This window comes from Hyla sarda, chromosome 8 (genome assembly GCF_029499605.1).
Source record: "Hyla sarda isolate aHylSar1 chromosome 8, aHylSar1.hap1, whole genome shotgun sequence".
NCBI lineage: Eukaryota > Metazoa > Chordata > Amphibia > Anura > Hylidae > Hyla > Hyla sarda.
The window spans coordinates 207,214,905-207,234,391 of record NC_079196.1 but is presented as its reverse complement, the minus strand read 5'-3'; the positions used below and the strand labels follow the sequence as shown (position 1 = coordinate 207,234,391).

Here is a 19,487-nt window from a genome sequence, read left to right as displayed (position 1 = left end):
AGTGTTTTTCGAGCAGATAATCACAAGTTTTCCTGGGGGGCTGCATCACTATATCGCAAAAAGCGAAAATCGTGATTCGATTGCTTTTGCGATATATCGTGCAGCCCTTATATATATATATATACACACACACACACAGTGGGGCAAAAAAATATTTAGTCAGCCACAAATTGTGCAAGTTCTCCCATTTTTTTTTCGGTAAAAACTCAACTCGCCGTGTTTGGAGGAGAAAGAATGCTGAGTTACATCCAAAGAACACCACACCTACTGTGAAGCATGGGTAGGAAACATCATGCTTTGGGGCTGTTTGTCTGCTAAGGGACCAAAATGACTGATCCGTGTAAAGGAAAGAATGAATGGGCCATGTATCGTGAGATTTTGAGTGAAAACCTCCTTCCATCAGCAAAGGTATTGAAGATTAAACATGGCTGGGTCTTTCAGCATGACAATGATCCCAAACACACCGCCCGGGCAACAAAGGAGTGGCTTCATAAGAAGCATTTCAAGGTCCTGGAGGGGCCTAGCCAGTCTCCAGATCTCAACCCCATAGAAAACCTTTGGATGGAGTTGAAAGTCTGTGTTGCCCAGCAACAGCCCCAAAACATCACTGCTCTAGAGGAGATCTGCATGGAGGAATGGGCCAAAATACCAGCAACAGTGTGTGAGAACCTTGTGAAGACAGAAAGCGTTTGACCTCTGTCATTGCCAACAAAGGGGATATAACAAAGTATTGAGATGAACTTTTGTTATTGACCAAATACTTATTTTCCACCATAATTTGCAAATAAATTCTTTAAAAATCAGACAATGTGATTTTATAGATTTTTTTCTCATTCTGCCTCTCATAGTTGAGGTTATAACCTATGATGGAAATTACAGCCTCTCATCTTTTGGGAGAAGTTGCACAATTGGTGGCTGACTAAATACTTTTTTGCCCCACCGTATGTATAGAGATACACCAACCTCAGTATGTGACATCATCAGCCTTCTCCGGATAGCCATTCCCCCTCACTCTGTGACATCATCATCCTTTCCTGGATAATAAGGCTCCCCTACTGTGACATCCTCACCTCTACATACCCCTCACTATGTGATATCACCAGCCTGCTCCAGGGAGTCCTTCCCTCTCGCTTAGTGACATCACCTCTCAGGGCATGCTGAGCGTTGTAGTTTTGCATCATGTGGAGGTCCACAATTTGGACACTGCTATAGAGAGTGGCCTGGAGGGAAAAGCTTCTAAAATCCCATGTGTGTGGATGGCAAGAAGAGGAGCACATGATGTAAACAACTAGAAGAGACACAGCAGGGTGGCAGAGTATCAGTGTTTGCTGGGCATCCCTGCAGCTGCCCCCCTGTGCCATGATGTCGGGAGCCTCTGCGATCCAACCAGATGTGTCTATGTCTGCAGAAATCTCGCAGCACAAAAGCTGAGCTCTGTTCATATCCGAAGCCTTGTCCCGGGGGGCCTGACTATATATTATTGAACTGTTGAGTCATCCCTGCTGGAACATTGTGTGACTCTCACTTTTGTTTGGAAGCAGTGAAGTGGTGCCGGCTCTGCAGGACAAAGGTGCTTTAGGTCATTTACTGCAAAGATCTGCAGAGCATCGCATCACAGTACAGAAGTGAACGTGAACTATTTTCTTATCATTGAGGTGAGCTCCTTTAATGTCACATTAAATTGGTTTAGGTCAGGTAAGCTGCTGTGACATCACAAGTGTGTCAGGTGAAGTGCTGTGACATCACAAGTGTGTCAGGTGAAGTGCTGTGACATCACAAGTGTGTCAGGTGAGAGCTACTGTGACATCACAAGTGTGTCAGGTGAAGTGCTGCGACATCACAAGTGTGTCAGGTGAAGTGCTGTGACATCACAAGTGTGTCAGGTGAGAGCTACTGTGACATCACAAGTGTGTCAGGTGAAGTGCTGTGACATCACAAGTGTGTCAGGTGAAGTGCTGTGACATCACAAGTGTGTCAGGTGAGAGCTACTGTGACATCACAAGTGTGTCAGGTGAAGTGCTGCGACATCACAAGTGTGTCAGGTGAAGTGCTGCGACATCACAAGTGTGTCAGGTGAAGTGCTGTGACATCACAAGTGTGTCAGGTGAGAGCTACTGTGACATCACAAGTGTGTCAGGTGAAGTGCTGCGACATCACAAGTGTGTCAGGTGAAGTGCTGTGACATCACAAGTGTGTCAGGTGAAGTGCTGTGACATCACAAGTGTGTCAGGTGAGAGCTACTGTGACATCACAAGTGTGTCAGGTGAAGTGCTGCGACATCACAAGTGTGTCAGGTGAAGTGCTGCGACATCACAAGTGTGTCAGGTGAGAGCTACTGTGACATCACAAGTGTGTCAGGTGAAGTGCTGCAACATCATAAATGTGTCAGGTGAAGTGCTGCGACATCACAAGTGTGTCAGGTGAAGTGCTGTGACATCACAAGTGTGTCAGGTGAAGTGCTGTGACATCACAAGTGTGTCAGGTGAAGTGCTGTGACATCACAAGTGTGTCAGGTGAAGTGCTGTGACATCCCAAGTGTGTCAGGTGAACTGCTATGACATCCCAAGTGTGTGTCCATCAGGTGAACTGCTGCTTAGGAAGAGAAAAGAAGTTCTGCAGCGGCACTGCCCTTTTGAGATCAATTTTTAGATAGAGTCCGATATGGTAAAAAGTATTCACATTTATTGTGCAATTGCTTGTCTGTTTCTAGATGTCTGCACAATAAATGTGAATACTTTTTACCATATCGGACTCTATCTAAAAATTGATCTCAAAAGGGCAGCGCCGCTGCAGAACATCTTTTCTCTTCCTAAGCAACAATTCTTCCTGCCAATTACCACCGGAGGTGTTCGGCCAAGTTCCTGCAGGCTGCAGCCCGAGATCTACCGTCTGACCCCATACCCCATACTCCCCCAGGTGAGCGCATACCACACGGGGGTGGAAGTGGGCAAATACACCCACGGAATCACACGGACGCTGTCCTCTCCTTGTTTTCTCTCTCCTTCTTTTACCATCAGGTGAACTGCGGCATGTCTAAGGTAACATGATGTCATCCATGGCAGCTTATCTGACTAAACCCCATTGTGATGTCACACTTGTGATGTCACAGCAGATCACCTGAAACACTTGTGATGTCACAGCAGTTCACCTGACACACTTGTGATGTCACAGCAGTTCCCCTGACACACTTGGGATTACACAGCAGTTCACCTGACACACTTGGGATTACACAGCAGTTCACCTGACACACTTGTGATGTCACATCAGTTCACCTGACACACTTGGGATTACACAGCAGTTCACCTGACACACTTGGGATTACACAGCAGTTCACCTGACACACTTGGGATTACACAGCAGTTCCCCTGACACACTTGGGATTACACAGCAGTTCACCTGACACACTTGCGATATCACAGCAGTTTACCTGACACACTTGTGATATCACAGCAGTTCACCTGACACACTTGTGATATCACAGCTGTTCACCTGACACACTTGTGATTACACAGCTGTTCACCTGACACACTTGTGATATCACAGCAGTTCACCTGACACACTTGTGATATCACAGCAGTTCACCTGACACACTTGCGATATCACAGCAGTTCACCTGACACACTTGTGATATCACAGCAGTTCACCTGACACACTTGGGATTACACAGCAGTTCCCCTGACACACTTGGGATTACACAGCAGTTCCCCTGACACACTTGTGATGTCACAGCAGTTCACCTGACACACTTGGGATTACACAGCAGTTCACCTGACACACTTGTGATGTCACAGCAGTTCACCTGACACACTTGTGATATCACAGCAGTTCACCTGACACACTTGTGATATCACAGCAGTTCACCTGACACACTTGTGATATCACAGCAGTTCACCTGATGGACACACACTTGTTATTACACAGCAGTTCACCTGACACACTTGTGATGTCACATCAGTTCACCTGACACACTTGTGATATCACAGCAGTTCACCTGACACACTTGGGATTACACAGCAGTTCCCCTGACACACTTGGGATTACACAGCAGTTCCCCTGACACACTTGTGATGTCACAGCAGTTCCCCTGACACACTTGTGATGTCACAGCAGTTCACCTGACACACTTGGGATTACACAGCAGTTCACCTGACACACTTGTGATGTCACATCAGTTCACCTGACACACTTGTGATGTCACATCAGTTCACCTGACACACTTGTGATGTCACAGCAGTTCACCTGACACACTTGGGATGACACAGCAGTTCACCTGACACACTTGGGATGTCACAGCAGTTCACCTGACACACTTGGGATGTCACAGCAGTTCACCTGACACACTTGGGATTACACAGCAGTTCACCTGACACACTTGTGATGTCCCATCAGTTCACCTGACACACTTGTGATTACACAGCAGTTCACCTAACACACTTGGGATTACACAGAAGTTCACCTGACACACTTGGGATGACACAGCAGTTCACCTGACACACTTGGGATGTCACAGCAGTTCACCTGACACACTTGTGATATCACAGCAGTTCACCTAACACACTTGGGATTACACAGCAGTTCAAATGACACACTTGTGATATCACAGCAGTTCACCTGACACACTTGGGATTACACAGCAGTTCACCTGACACACTTGTGATGTCACAGCAGTTCACCTGACACACTTGGGATGACACAAGTGTGTGTCCATCAGGTGAGCTGGTGTGACATCACGAGTGTGTCAGGTGAACTGCTGTGACATCACAAGTGTGTCAGGTGAACTGCTGTGACATCACAAGTGTGTCAGGTGAACTGCTGTGACATCATAAGTGTGTTTTAGTCAGCTGTGCTGCTCTGGCATCACAACGGGGTTTAGTCAGATAAGCTGCTATGGATGACATCATGTTACCTAAGACATGCCGCTGTGGTGTCTTCAATTAGTGTTAGTTACTGTACAGGATAACTCTACACCATTGTTTCCCAACCAGGGCGCCTCCAGCTGTTGCAAAACTACAACTACCAGCATGCCCGGACAGCCTCTGGCTGTCCGGGCATGCTGGTAGTTGTAGTTTTGCAACAGCTGGAGGCCCCCTGGTTGGGAAACACTGCTCTAGACCAACATACCTGTTTGTTTCAGAAGACATGCTGATACAGTGTGAGATCTAGCAGAGCTGAAGTTGTGCATTATGATATCTGAACCAAGCTTTCTACTGTACAGACATTGGTTCTTCAGTGATTTCAGATGTTTTAGTCAGATGTTTCTATGGTTACTGTACAATTAAACTTTTATTGACCAATACATTAAGTTTATACATAGACTCAATGGGGGAGATTTATCAAAACCTGTCCAGAGGAAAAGTTGCCCAGTTGCCCATAGCAACCAATCAGATTGCTGCTTTCATTTTTAACAAGGCCTCTGCAAAATGAAAGAAGTGATCTGATTGGTTGCTATGGGCAACTCAGCAACTTTTCCTTTTCCTCTGAAAAATGAAAGAAGCGATCTGATTGGTTGCTATGGGCAACTCAGCAACTTTTCCTCTGGACAGGTTTTGATAAATCTCCCCCCCAATATTTCTAGTGCTGACCCTTCTTTATTTTTCAGACTTCTGCAGTTCCCCCTGTCATGGATATCAGTTTATAGGCCTAATCGTGACTGATCACAACCCATTCTTACCTATTCACTGTGTTTTTGTTTGTCCGCTCACTTTTCGAGAATTGACCACAGGTTCTCGATGAGATTTATATCTGTGGCGCTTTCTCGCCATGAAGCCAAATTGTCAACCTTTTGTTCACTGAGCCCCTTAGTTATCACTTTTCCCTTGTGACATGGTCTCCATCACGCTGGAAGAAGCCTTGTTCAACACCAGATTGCTCCTGGATGGTTGGGAGGATGGTTAGATACCAGCAAGTGTCTGGACCATGTCTGTTTGATCAGTTAAAGGGGTATTCCAGGAAAAAACTTTTTTTTTTTTTTTTTTTTAGATCAACTGGCTCCAGAAACTTACACAGATTTGTAAATTACTTCTATTAAGAAATCGTAATCCTTCCAATAATTATCAGCTGGTGAAGTTGAGTTGTTCTTTTCTGTCTGGCAACAGCGCTCTCTGCTGACATCTCTGCTTGTCTCGGGAGCTGCACAGAGTAGAAGAGGTTTGCTATGGGGATTTGCTTCTACTCTGGACAGTTCCCGAGACAGGTGTCATCAGAGAGCACTTAGACAGAAAAGAACAACTAAACTTCAGCAGCTCATAAGTACTGAAAGGATTAAGATTTTTTTAATAGAAGTCACTTACAAATCTGTTTAACTTTCTGGAGCCAGTTGATATATAAAAAAAAAAAAAAAGTTTTTTCCTGGATAACCCTTTAGCCTCCTAATGACTGCCAATCATTTTACAGCGGTCACTAAAGGAGATCTCTCATGGTAAAAATCCACAGGATAGGGGATGAGTTTTAGACTGCGGGGTGTCTGAGCGCTGGGGCCCCTTGCGATCCTACTGTATGGAGCCTCAGCTCTCCCCCAGAGCAGCGAGTCATGACCCCGCCAGAAGTGGGGGGCTGCCACGCCCCCTTCATATAGCTCTATATAAGAGCCGAAGATAGCCGAAAAGCTCTCGCATAGAGCTATATGGAGAGGGCATGGCGGCTAGAGCTGGGCGGTATGACCAAAAATGTATTTAACAGTATTTTTCTAAACTATGGTGGTTTCACGGTATTTAACAGTATTTGTGGTCGGGGGGTTGGGTGGGGGGGTTCTTCAGTATAGTGTCAGGTGGTCGGGGGTCCTCACCATGATACCCAGGGTCTCGGTCAGGCCGCTCGGTAACTCTCCTCCATGTCTCCTCAGTTCTGCTTGAGTTTCCTGCGCCCGCCCGGAAGTCACGTACCCGCCGGGAGTTGTAGTCCCCTCCCAGCTCCTCACAGTCAGTTCAGTGCGGTATGTCAAAAATTCATATCGTAAGACAAAAACACACCGGTATTCGGTATGAACCGGTATACCGCCCAGCTCTAATGGTGGCACCCGCTTTAGGTGTGGGGGGGAGAGCCAGGACTCCATACAGGCCCTATCCACCACCCTATCCCCTACCTATCCTAGTTCTTTTCCTTGAGACTACTCCTTTAAGGGTCCTGACTGTACCACACTGTTTTTACAGCAGACTAGAATAAGGAGACGCAGGTCTCCCTTGCCGCTTTCCAGAATCGTTGGGACCTTGGCTGTTCGCATGAGAGCCGAACTTCTGCTGTAACTACCAGGAGAGAATCAAATCATGCCGGGAGTGTCTGTACGCCATTTGCCCAAATCCCAGCAATATGAATGTGGGTGACAATAGATTTATATGGCCTTGTGAATGCCTTTAGGCCTGCCATGGGTATGGAAGTACCAGCCCTGCTGCAGGCACATCATGATTGCTGTATTTAATAAATCTGCCTTTCAAAAAAGTCATATGTCTTTCAAAATCGTACCAATAAAAACTAGTTTTTTTCAGTAAAAAATGAACCCTAACATAGCGGCATCAGGCAAAAAAATAAAAGTTATGGGTCTTGTATTGTGGCAACACTATGTTTTCACTTATTAATGCCTGTGTCTTCCTTGTTGTCAGCACATCTAAGATCAAGGGTACCCCAGTATCCATCCACTACACAGGGAGCGCTTCGGGGTAAAATGATAACACCTACAACCGCCCAAGCCCCGCCCCCCTCACTGCGCAAACACGACCCTTGACTTTAGTGCCCTTTGGGCACATTGGGATCTATTTGAATGGACTGATCCAAAGCTCTCCAGATCCCTCTAGCATGCAGAAGACTGAGGTATTGTAATGTTCCCTGATGAAGAAGCCTTTGGACTGTTTGGCACATCTAGAAGAATGATTGTCTGCAGAAGAAAAGGTGACGCTACCGCGAGTCCTGTGTCATCCTGAGACCATTTATGTGTGGGGTGGCATTTCGTCCGGGTAAGTGAACTCACGCCATGAATAAAGAATGGTATCTAAATATCCATCCAGGAGCAATTTGGTGATTAACAAGACTTCTTCCAGCGTGATGGAAACCATGTCGCAACCATGGCCAGGAAACTCCCCAGATCTCAGCCCTCTTGAGAACCTGTAGACAATCCTGAAAAAGTGAGTGGACAAACACGAACACAGAAATGTACAACAAAAATAGAGAAACACAGCCGCACATCCACCATTTGTATTTTGATCTACTTGCTTCTCAGCATAATTTATAAAACTAACAGGTTGTTATTATACATTATCATCAAAAAGTACATGCCCACTCGCCACGTCAAGGCCACCTAGTCAGAGTGGGTCCATAACCTAACCTCACTGCTGCCTGACCAAGCCCCCGGGCCACACCGCCCCATAGACAAAGTATCACAGCAACAATGGCACATGGTAGGTGTTCACACTGGTGTGGTGCTCTGTGGCAGCCATTGTTGCTGTGATGCTTGGTCTGTGGGGTGGGGTGGTCAGATTGGGCAGCAGTGGGGCTGCTCGGCCTCTGGGTCATTCCCCCTATGGGCATGGTGTCACTGCCCAGAGCTACGCCAGTGTTAGGTTAGGGACCCACTCTGACTAGGTGGCCTTGACATGGCGAGTGGGCTTGTACTTTTTTGATCAAAATGTATACGAACAACCTGCTAGTTTTTAAAATTATGCTGAAAAGCAAATAGATCAAAATACAAATGGCGGCTGTGCGGCTGTGTTTCTGTTTCTCTATTTTTGTTTTACAAACATAGAAATAGTGATAAACTTCAATAGGTGGTAAGAATGGGCTGTGATCAGTCAGGATGGGGCTCAGAAGTCGATATCCAGCATAACAAGAAGAAGGGTCAACACTGTAAACATTGAGTCTTTGTATAAACTTGATGTATTTGGTCAATTAACTTTTAAAAACGTATGAAATGCTTTAAATTGTACGTCAGTAACCATAGAAACATCTGACTAAAAGATCTAAAGCAGCAAACTTTGTGAAAACCAAAATGTGTGTCAGCCTCAAAATGTTTGGCCACGACTGTGTAAGGATTGTTTGCAGTTGCGCCGGCTGAGCTCTGCTTTATCTGACGCACTTTTTGTTTTCGATTATGTTTCAGCTGTAAAAACAGGAGGCCATGTGAGTACATCTGTGAGTCATGTCACAGGTGCTGTTTGTCTCCTCTACCAAACATTATGTCACTGCAGCAAGAGATCAGGTGGAAAAAGCAGGGGTCCTAGCGTAAAGGGTTATTCCATTTCTAAGGAACCTCTATCCACAACATCGGGGAAAAGTGTGTTCACTGGGATCGGGGCATCTCTGGGACCCCCGTCTCTCCCTGCTGAATGAAGCGATAGGCCAGCATGCGCTCCATGCACTGTCTGGGCCTTGGTCTGGTAATCTCTTGTGACACATTCACACAAGCAGTATTCTGCGCATATTTGAAGTGCAGGATTTGAAGCAGAGTTCAGTCATTAAGTTTACACTTCACTCTGCGGCTTCAAATTCTGTGTATCAAATATGCGCAGGATACTGTTCGTGTGAATGTGTCACAAGGATAGGGTCACACGTGCCATATTTTGCTGCGCATTTTCCCACCCATTAAAAGCAATAGGTAGCAAAACCAGCTGCAGAAAATACGCAGCAAAATACGGCACGTGTGATCTTACCCTCAAGGGTACGTTCACACGGGCAGATTTTTTTGTGGGTTTTCCGCTGCATATTTGAAAGGGGGCGGGCTCTCCTTGGCTATCCGCAGCAGATTTTCCACGGAGGAATTTACGTGGCGGAATATCCGCCTCAAGCCCCATTAAAGGGACTGTGGCGGATTTTCTGCAGCGTAAATTCCGCAGCGGAAAATCTGCTGCGGACAGCCAAGAAGAGCCCGCCCCCTTTCAAATACGCAGCGGAAAACCCGCAAAAAAATCCGCCCATGTGAACTAAGGCACATTCACATGTACAGTATCTGCTGGGTATTTTGGCTGCTGTTTTGCTACTTGTTGACTTCAATGGGTATGTGTGAATGTACTCTTAAAGGCGAATGCTGGAATTAAACATCTTATCAGCTATTCACAGAATAGGGGATATATGTATGATTGTGTGTGTGAGTGTGTGTGGGGGGGGGGGATCCGACTGGTGGGACCCCCTGCGATCTCTTGCCCAATGTCTGGCTCTTCTCATGCACAGAGTGACCACCGTTACATGCACAGAGTGTTGACCAACGCACGGGGCGCTGGTCATCGCTCCCACTTCATGCATCTCTATGGGAGAGCTAGAGATACCCATAGTCAGTACATATAGGGGGCGCGTTGACCACACCGCTCCGTGCACAAGGAGAGCTGGTGTTCTCAACAAAAATCTTCAGAACACAGAGGTGCCAGGTAGGAGATCAACGGTGGTCCCAGCGGTTTTTCCCCCTGTGATCAGACACTTGGATAGGCGATAAGATGTTAAGTACCAGAGTTCCCCTTTAAATTACCTATACACAAAGATCCACTATACAATCAGCATTGCAATATTTTCATGAGCATAATCAGGAGATGGACACTTAACACGCAACTGGAGACTCCCAACTAGAGATTAGCGAACTTACAGTAAATTCGATTCGTCACAAACTTCTCGGCTCGGCAGTTGATGACTTTTCCTGCATAACTTAGTTCAGCTTTCAGGTGCTCCGGTGGGCTGGAAAAGGTGGATACAGTCCTAGGAGACTCTTTCCTAGGAATGTATCCACCTTTTCCAGCCCACAGGAGCACCTGAAAGCTGAACTAATTTACGCAAGAAAAGTCATCAACTGCCGAGCCGAGAAGCTCGTGTCGAATCGAATTTACTGTAAGTTCGCTCATCTCTACTCCCAACCATGCACTGAATATATTAGGAAATCAGAAAAATGTGTGCAGCTCACAACCAGGTATTCGAGGTTATTGTGGTTAAAGGATTGATCCCAACCAATCCAAATGGGTAAAAACTAAAACAAAGATTAACCACACCTCAAGAATACTACCCTAGGGTACACAGTGAATAATTGTTTGAGACATAAAGTTTTGAAAAAAAGTGCAGACTTCATTAAAACAATAAAAACCTAAATGGTTAAAAATATCAGAGCAATGTCAATGTTATCTTAAACTGTTTCAGGGTGCTAAAAACGACCCCTTCCTCAATAGGCGAATGTCCCATTCGCCTACTGAGGAAGGGGTCGTTTTTAGCACCCTGAAACGCGTCTAGGCTGATATCTAATCTGAACAGAGCACAATTCGCACGCACCTCCTAGACTGAAGCCGGACCAGAACTTTGTGCACCACTTGCTGCATTCATCAAACATCCTCTCCTACTGAGCGCATTACCAACCTGCTGCCTGCACTACCAGAACCCAGCCACGATCTCTCCAGCGAAGGTCCGATACACATCCAGGTATTTGCCGATACCACGGACCGTTCCCGAGAGAGTCTCCTGCCAGAGCCCATATCCAGGCTCTCACGCCAGGATTGCTGCAGCCAACACAAGAATTTCAACTATCGGCCCGTCGCAGTACGGGACCAGCAGCCAGGGTGAGGTTGAACTTTGCATTTGTCTAACAACTGTGGGCAGCTTTTTATACACCTTTACATCAGTCCATCAAGTGACTTTGCCTTTTCCATTACAAGTGCCGGACTATCAGCCCTTTTTTATTCATCATAGGTGCCGGACTAATAGTCGACTCCGGATCATTATATATCGTTGAAAAGTTGCATTTGTTTTTTACATCTATAGATTATTCTATATTAGGTGGTTGCTATATATATATTCATATTTTCTAAATCTGTCATTAGGGCCCAAGGACAGTTTAAGATAACATTGACATTGCTCTGATATTTTTAACCATTTAGGTTTTTATTGTTTTAATGAAGTCTGCACTTTTTTTCAAAACTTTATGTCTCAAACAATTATTCACTGTGTACCCTAGGGTAGTATTCTTGAGGTGTGGTTAATCTTTGTTTTAATATTAGGAAATCAGTCTATGTTATTTATGTTTCAGGTGTAGGGTCGCTTTAAATGCGATGCGGTTCCTGGACCAGTCACATTGGAAATAATCCGTACAGATTACATCTATGAGATACCTTTTTTTTTTATCCAAAAATGGCATTTTTGTTCGATTCCCAGAAATGACAAATTACTTGTGTCCGTCTGGCAAGGACATCTGTGATGGGAACGAACTTTTTTTTTTAGTAGTTTGGAAGCGGAGCGGTGTCCAAGGTTACGACGGCATTTATGACGGCTGAGAAGCATCTGATAGCACCGGGGGACATTGAAAAGTACACATCTACAAATTTTATGTTAACATTTTATTTTCCTGAAGGTCCTCTACCCCCTACGAGGGAGATGCGGGAGCTTTTCTATTATCCAGATGCCCCCATCCAGCGTTAATGGCTGGGGCGCTGCATAGCCAGACTTTGCTATGGCGTAAAATACAATGAATATAAAAATGATTTGCATTCTTGTGAAACTATGTGATAGATAAGCACAGTCTTTATCAACCAAGGGGACTTCTAGCTATTGTAAAACTACAACTCCCAGCATGCCCGGACAGCCTTTGGCTGTCCGGGCATGCTGGGAGTTGTAGTTTTGCACAGCAAAAAAAAAAAAAAAAAAGAAACATGTAGCCAGCACCTATACACAATACACGGGTGCACGCTGCTGTGGCAGGTACAAAACATGTAAAAAAAGAAAATGGCAGCAGCACACTTGGATGCTCTTAGCGCACTTTTTGATCAAAACGTGTCCCCCCATCCACCACGCGGAGGTGGCCTCATATCGGATGGGACCCTAACACTCATAACATTGATAGTGGATCCAACATGTCACCCAGTCAGAGGCTATATGCCCAGCAGAGGTGAGTGTTATGAGTGTTAGGCTCAGTATTTGTGTTAGGGTCCCATCCGATATGAGGCCACCTCCGCGTGGTGGATGGGGGGACACGTTCTGATCAAAAATGCGCTAAGAGCCTCCATTTTGTTGACCAAGTTGTAGTTTTGCAACAGCTGGAGGCCCCCTGGTTGGGAAACACTGTATTACCACATTTAATTGCTGAACGAGACATCCAGATCATTCCTTTTCAGCATATAGAGAATTGTATTTATTTATCATAATGCGTTTGCTGACAGCTAGTGACGTGTTTGGGAAGTTAAACGGTATATTTGCTGGTAAGAAGAATATTGCATTATCACCAATCAAGCCAAAGGCTGCCCGGGCATTCATTGGCGTAAAATACAATGAAAACAAAAATTATTTGCATACTTGCGAAACTATGTGAAAGATAAGCACAGTCTTTATCAACCAAGGGGGCCTCTAGCTGTTGTAAAACTACAACTCCCAGCATGCCCGGACAGCCGAAGGCTGTCCGGGCATGCTGGGAGTTGTAGTTTTGCAATAGCTGGAGGCGCCCTGGTTAAAAAACACTGTATTACCATGTTTAAAGGACATCTGCGTAATTAACACTTATCCCCTATCCACAGGATAGGGGATAAGTGTTTGATCGCGGGGGGTCCGACCGCTGGGACCCCCTGTGATCTCCTGTACGGGGCCGCGGCTGTGCCGTGGCTCCCCCGTGCAGGGGGCATGCCAGCCGCAGCATGACGTTGCGGTCGGCACGCCTCCTCCATACATCTCTATGGGAGAGGCGGGGAGGTAGTGTCACTATGAGCGCTAAAGGCGGCGCCCCCGTTAGGGAGATCAAGGGGGGGTCCCAGCGGTCGGACCCCCTGCGATCAAACACTTATCCCCTATCTTGTAGATAGGGGATAAGTGTATATTGCGCTGCAGTTGTCCTTTAATTGCTGAACGAGACATCCAGATGATTCCTTTTCAGCATATAGAGAATTGTATATATTTATTGTAATGCGTCTGCTGCCAGCTAGTGGCCTGTTTGGGAAGTGACACGGTATATTTGCTAGTAAGAATATTGCATTATCACCAATCATACTATTGATTATTCTATGGATTAGAAAACCAACAGGCTGACCCGCAGCCAATAGAGGGAGGGAGGCAGAAATGCGATACCATTCATCCTTTGAAGACAAGGCGTATTATGAGCTAGGGAGACAAGGGAAGGAAGAAATCTATTTCCTTTCTGTTTAGTAGAGGCAAAACAATATGGAAGAATTGAATCCTAATCACACAAGAGTCCTGTAAACGGAACAAAAGTTACTGCCGTGTCAATAAGCCAATACTTGGATTAACAACTCGGCTCCTGGAAAGACAAGAAATCTTTATGGGTTGTGGTTGGGTTTATATTGTGTCTATGTCCCCCGGAGCTGCATTACGTTTTGGCTGATCTTGCATATGTGACCTGCGGAAGAAGACCTATCTGATGTAGAAAGTGAATATGTTTGTTTATTCTTACCTGCTCTTTTCTCTTGTATTTTGGGCTTCGGTCTAAGGATCTGACGCAAGAAGTGTCCAGCTTTCTGCAGGGCCTGTCTGCCGCTAACAGTCAGAACTACAACTTGTTCGACTTCCGGGTCAAAACTGAAAGGCTGCCTGGACTGCATGTGCCACACTGTGCTGGAGTCTGGTACGGAGTGCAAGTTTCCACCTGCCGGAAGCACAGACATGGAGATGTTACTATCATACACTTTGAAAGGTTGCTATCATTTTAAAAAAAATAAAAAAATTTGACATGGTGCCCATGCATGTAAAAAGTTCTCTCCCTGGCTGTCAGTCAAATCCGACCTTTTTGCTATAGAAGTCTTTGCAGCAAAAAGGTCAGATCTGCCGGGTGGCTGGGGAGTCGAGCGAGAGTTCCCAGCTTATGACTCCCCGGGCCACCCAGCAGATCCGACCTATTTGCTGCTTAGACTTCTATACTGAAAAGGTCGGATTTGACCGATAGCCAGGGAGAGAGACGAGGACTTCCACACACTTCAAGGACTTATAACCAGCGATCACAGCACGTTTCAGGAGTGAGACCAAGATGTAAATCTTTTTTTTTTTTTTTTATTGAACTGTTTAAATAAAAAACAACCTATAGAATATAAGATGGTGAGAATGAGGACAGCGGCAGCAGGAGAGGAGTGTGCTGATCTTGGATAAGGCTGCCCATACATGGGATTCAAGGACAGAGCTTTATGAGGTTTCATAGGTTAGGGCAACATGGCGACTTAGGGGGTGACAAATATGGCATGGCCAGAGTGGCAGGGCTCAAGTCCTGCAGGAACTCATGGGAAAGGAGTTCCTGCACTTTTTCCACAGCAGGAATGCAGTTCCCATTAGCAGGAGTCCTGCAGGACCAGCCCTTAAAGGGGTAATCCGCCCCTAGACATCTTATCCTGGGGGTCCCGCCGCTGGCGACCCCAGCAATCTTGGCTGCGGCACCCTAGACATCCGGTGCAAGGAGTGAAATTCGCTCCCTCCCGAATGACTGGCGAAGGGGGGCAGAAGCTTGTGATGTCACGGCCATGCCCTCAATGTCTATGGGAGTGGGCGTGACGGCCGTCATGCCCCCTCCTATAGTATAGGAAAAAAAGAGTCGGCACTTCTGTGGTGGGTGGTGCACGTGGAAAATACAAGCATATAGAACAAAAAGTCCCAGCACTCACCAAGTTGCATTTCTTGTACACAGGGAAACAGGACGCGTTTCGGCAAAGCCTTTGCCGAAACGCGTCCTGTTTCCCTGTGTACAAGAAATGCCAATTTGGCTTGCAACTTGGTGAGTGCTGGGACTTTTTGTTCTATATGCCCCCTCCTATAGACTTGCATTAAGGGGCTTTGGCCGTGACATCACGATCCTCCGGCACTGCACCCAACGCTCTAAACGAATGCCGGGTGCAGCAGGAAGAACGCGGGGGTGGATAGGGGATAAGATGTCTAGGGGTGGAGTACCCCTTTAAGTGGAAATCTTGGGTGAGTTCCCACACTTTTTTCCCAGGACTTGACCCCTGCAGAGCGGTGTCAGGGTTTCACAGCTAATGAAAGTGTATGTGGTCACGTTGCAACAAGACAATTGCTGCAAACCAGTATTTGGCAGAAATCCGGCAGATTTGGATTTCTGGTTATTGTTAGGTTGTAGTCGCTACAACTTGCTGGTTGTAATGCGGCCTCCTTCCCTTTCATTAGCTGCGATGCAGACGGCACAACGCTGCTATCTCTAGCCAAGCGACGGGTCATGGCCAGAGTTTCCAGCTGCATCCTCCTCCTTTTCTTCCCTAGGCCTCTAGTTACTGTCTATCGTTAGTATAATTGAAAAAAAAAACAACAAAAAAACACACATGTCCATCAGGTTCAACCAAGGGGGGGAAGAAGATGAGGATGAATGGAAACTTTATGGATCAATGCAGGGATGGGTATGTGGGTAACATCTCTCCATTGATTTCTTTGGCCATAGCCCATGAACATAGGTTACCCAGGTTTTGCAGTAGACTGTCAGAAAAAGGCACCGCATGGAAACATAAAGTGTGATCAAGATCTTCAGGACAAAGTATGTTGGACCGCATTACTCCCAGGAGTCCCTGCTCGGCCAGGTCATTCATTAACCCTGAAAGAGAGAAGAATGGTTAAAGGGTCTCACTGGGAGGTGCCTCCTCATTACCTGACAGCTTGTACGAAGTGTCAATTAAATAAAGCCGACCTGATGCACTGTCTCTGGCTATGTGAACAGGTAAAAGTATACAGTGATCCCTCAACTTACAATGGCCTCAACATACAATAGTTTCAACATACAATGGTCTATTCTGGACCATTGTAAGTTGAAACCAGACTCAACATACAATGTACGGACAGTCCAGATCTGTAAAACGTGTCAATGGCTGGAAGAACTGACCAATCAGAATGGGCGTTCATTGGTAAAACCCCTGTATGTGCATGCACTGACTGGTGTCTGGTAGCGCCCCCTACAGTATAGGGAGGTATTACATCTTCTGTACTCTTTACCTGTGCCACAGTTAGCTGCTCCTTGGGACACCAGGTAAGGGCGGCTCCATTTTAAATTTTTAGGACATTGCGTGTACTGTACAGGACCCTGAAGAAGCGCCTGCCCTCTACATAGTCCAGTGTTTCCCAACCAGGGTGCCTCCAGCTGTGGCAAAACTACACCTCCCAGCATGCCCGGACAGCCTTTGGCTGTCCGGGCATGCTGGGAGTTGTAGTTTTGCCACAGCTGGAGGCACCCTGGTTGGGAAACGCTGACATAGACAATGATTTACAGCTCCCAGCAGATCTTTCTTACTTTTATATATATTAGTTATCTACTTATTTTTCTTTAATCCTCACTTTTTCCTATTTTCGGATGACATTTTGGGGCTTCAGAACCAATTACCAGGTTTCCATAGAGTTATGGTCTCAACATACAATGGTTTCAACATACAATGGTCGTCCTGGAACCAATTAATATTGTAACTTGAGGGACCACTGTACTGGAAATCTGTTCAAGAACGTATCTTTCAGGTGTGGAGTAGAAGAATACAATTAGACCCTTTGCATTATATATTCTACTATATCCCCATAGTCACTTCGTCAGGTGAGGGGTCTACATTAGCGGCCAAGGATATACATTTACTGATGTTAGTGGGGGTCAAATGCTTGCTACGACACTGGTTGGTAGCTACAATGCCAGGAATACCGGAGGTGACGTCCACATTTTTGCACTTGCTGGACATGGAGTCTAGAGGGACACTCAGGGATCCAGATAAGGGCACTAAGGCATTTTTCAAAAAAATGGAGAGTGGTTATCTCGAAACGAATGTCTGAGGAGGACAGACGGCGTCTGATGACTAAATATAAAATGACAAAAATGGTATGCCTTGGAATCTCTTAAGGGTACCTTGGGCAATTTAGCGGTGGATTACACAAGTGACGCGCTCAGGGATGATGATTTTGCCTATAATGATAATATGAGACAGGTAGGCAGTTTCAGAGATCTTTATTAACAAGTATGTAGACTACTATTGTTAGATGTTGGTTTTAATAAATTGTCCGACTGATGTACACAACCAGGAATGGGTTGCCAGGGGTATCTTAGCTGATTCGTACAAATTGGATGGTGTTGGCTTCAAAAGGGTCAAAGACCGTATGTAATGTATGCCGGGGCAAGGTATGTGTGACCATGTCTGTTACTGTATTACCATTGGATGTATATTTCCTTGTTTGTATTTTTTGGGAAAAACAATAAAAAAATTTATAAAAAAAAAAAAAAAAAGAATGGTTAAAGGGGTTTACAGGTGACAGGTGGGCACAACATAATCTACTGTGTTATGTATACAGCCCCTATGTAGACCCATGTACCTAAACAGCAACAGACTACAAACAAACCAAGTTTAGTCTGATCCTACCGCAGGTTTCCCAACCAGGGTGCCTCTAGCTGTTGCAAAACTACAACTCCCAGCATGCCCGAACAGCCTTCGGCTGTTCGGGCATGCTGGGAGTTGTAGTTTTGCAACAGCTGGAGTCACTCCGGTTGGGAAACACTGTCCTACAGTCACACTTTCTAAGCCCACTATTTATTACTAGCATCAGTTTAACAAGACATGGGGGACAGATGAAAATTCACTTAGACCAGATCTTTACTCTAGTCAACCATCCCTGCAGCTAAGTGTTACTCATTTCCGCTCCACGCTTTTGTACAGTCTCCTAAAGGGCAATAAGAGGTGACACAAAGAGCAGAGTTAGGGCCCATGCACACTCCGACATGTCTGCTCCGAATTATTCTGTTTGGAATTGCGCTTGCAGCAGCCTCCAGCGGAATTGATGCTTAAATGGGCACTCTCATTTAGGGTACGTTCACACGTACAGGATCCTGCGCAGATCTGATGCGCAGGATTGGTAACTGCAGATTAGAAGCTGTGCTCAGTCATTTAGTTTACATTGAAATCTGCAGCAGAATATCCTGCGCATCAAATCTGCGTACGTGTGTACATTTATGCTATTGCACTCCTTTTTCTAATGTACTTTGATTTAAAAAAAAAAAAAATGAAGTTTTCTATGTTTTATTTGTGTTTAAAAAAAGCTTCCACTAGGTGTCTCCCTACTTGTCCAGAGCAGATTCCCCCCCCCCATCTCTTGCACAGACTTTGGACTCCTGCTGGCCTGGCAGAAGTCCAACATCAGGAAATGCTGAGGGGTGTGTGTGCAGCCTTAGCCAATTATAGCTCATCTCACACACTAAACTGCTCTGGGCTGTGTGTAGCAGAGTGAGGGAGGAAGTTCTCCCCTGTATGGCTTCAGATGATGTCACGCCTGCTAGGGAACGCCCCTTCCCAGTCTGTGAATCTGACTGAGACTGAGCAGAAAATACAGAGCAATATCAAGGTAGAAAACTAAAAAATAATAAAAATAAAGGCAGAGGGTGGTTTATCATGATGGGGGCAGTGAACTGGGAGGATTATAAAATGTAACAAGAGGTCCTCTTTAATGACCGCATGGGAATTAAAGGGGTTATCCAGGATAAAACTTTTTTTTTATATATCAACTGGCTCCAGAAAGTTAAACAGATTTGTAAATTACTTCTATTAAAAAATCTTAATCCTTTCAGTACTTATGAGCTTCTGAAGTTA

The 19,487-nt window shown here is 45.6% G+C and overlaps 1 protein-coding gene across 1 annotated transcript in view; it reads right to left on the bottom strand.

The window, feature by feature from the left end:
- Positions 1-19,487, bottom strand: part of LOC130284053 (dynein axonemal assembly factor 8-like) — a 116,750-nt gene that overhangs the window by 51,231 nt on the left and 46,032 nt on the right. Inside the window, exons 19-20 of the mRNA XM_056533987.1 lie at positions 16,343-16,474; positions 14,345-14,536 (exon numbers count right to left, since the gene is read on the bottom strand). Coding sequence (XP_056389962.1) covers positions 14,345-14,536; positions 16,343-16,474 — 324 coding nt within the window. The remainder of the gene's footprint in view (positions 1-14,344; positions 14,537-16,342; positions 16,475-19,487) is intronic.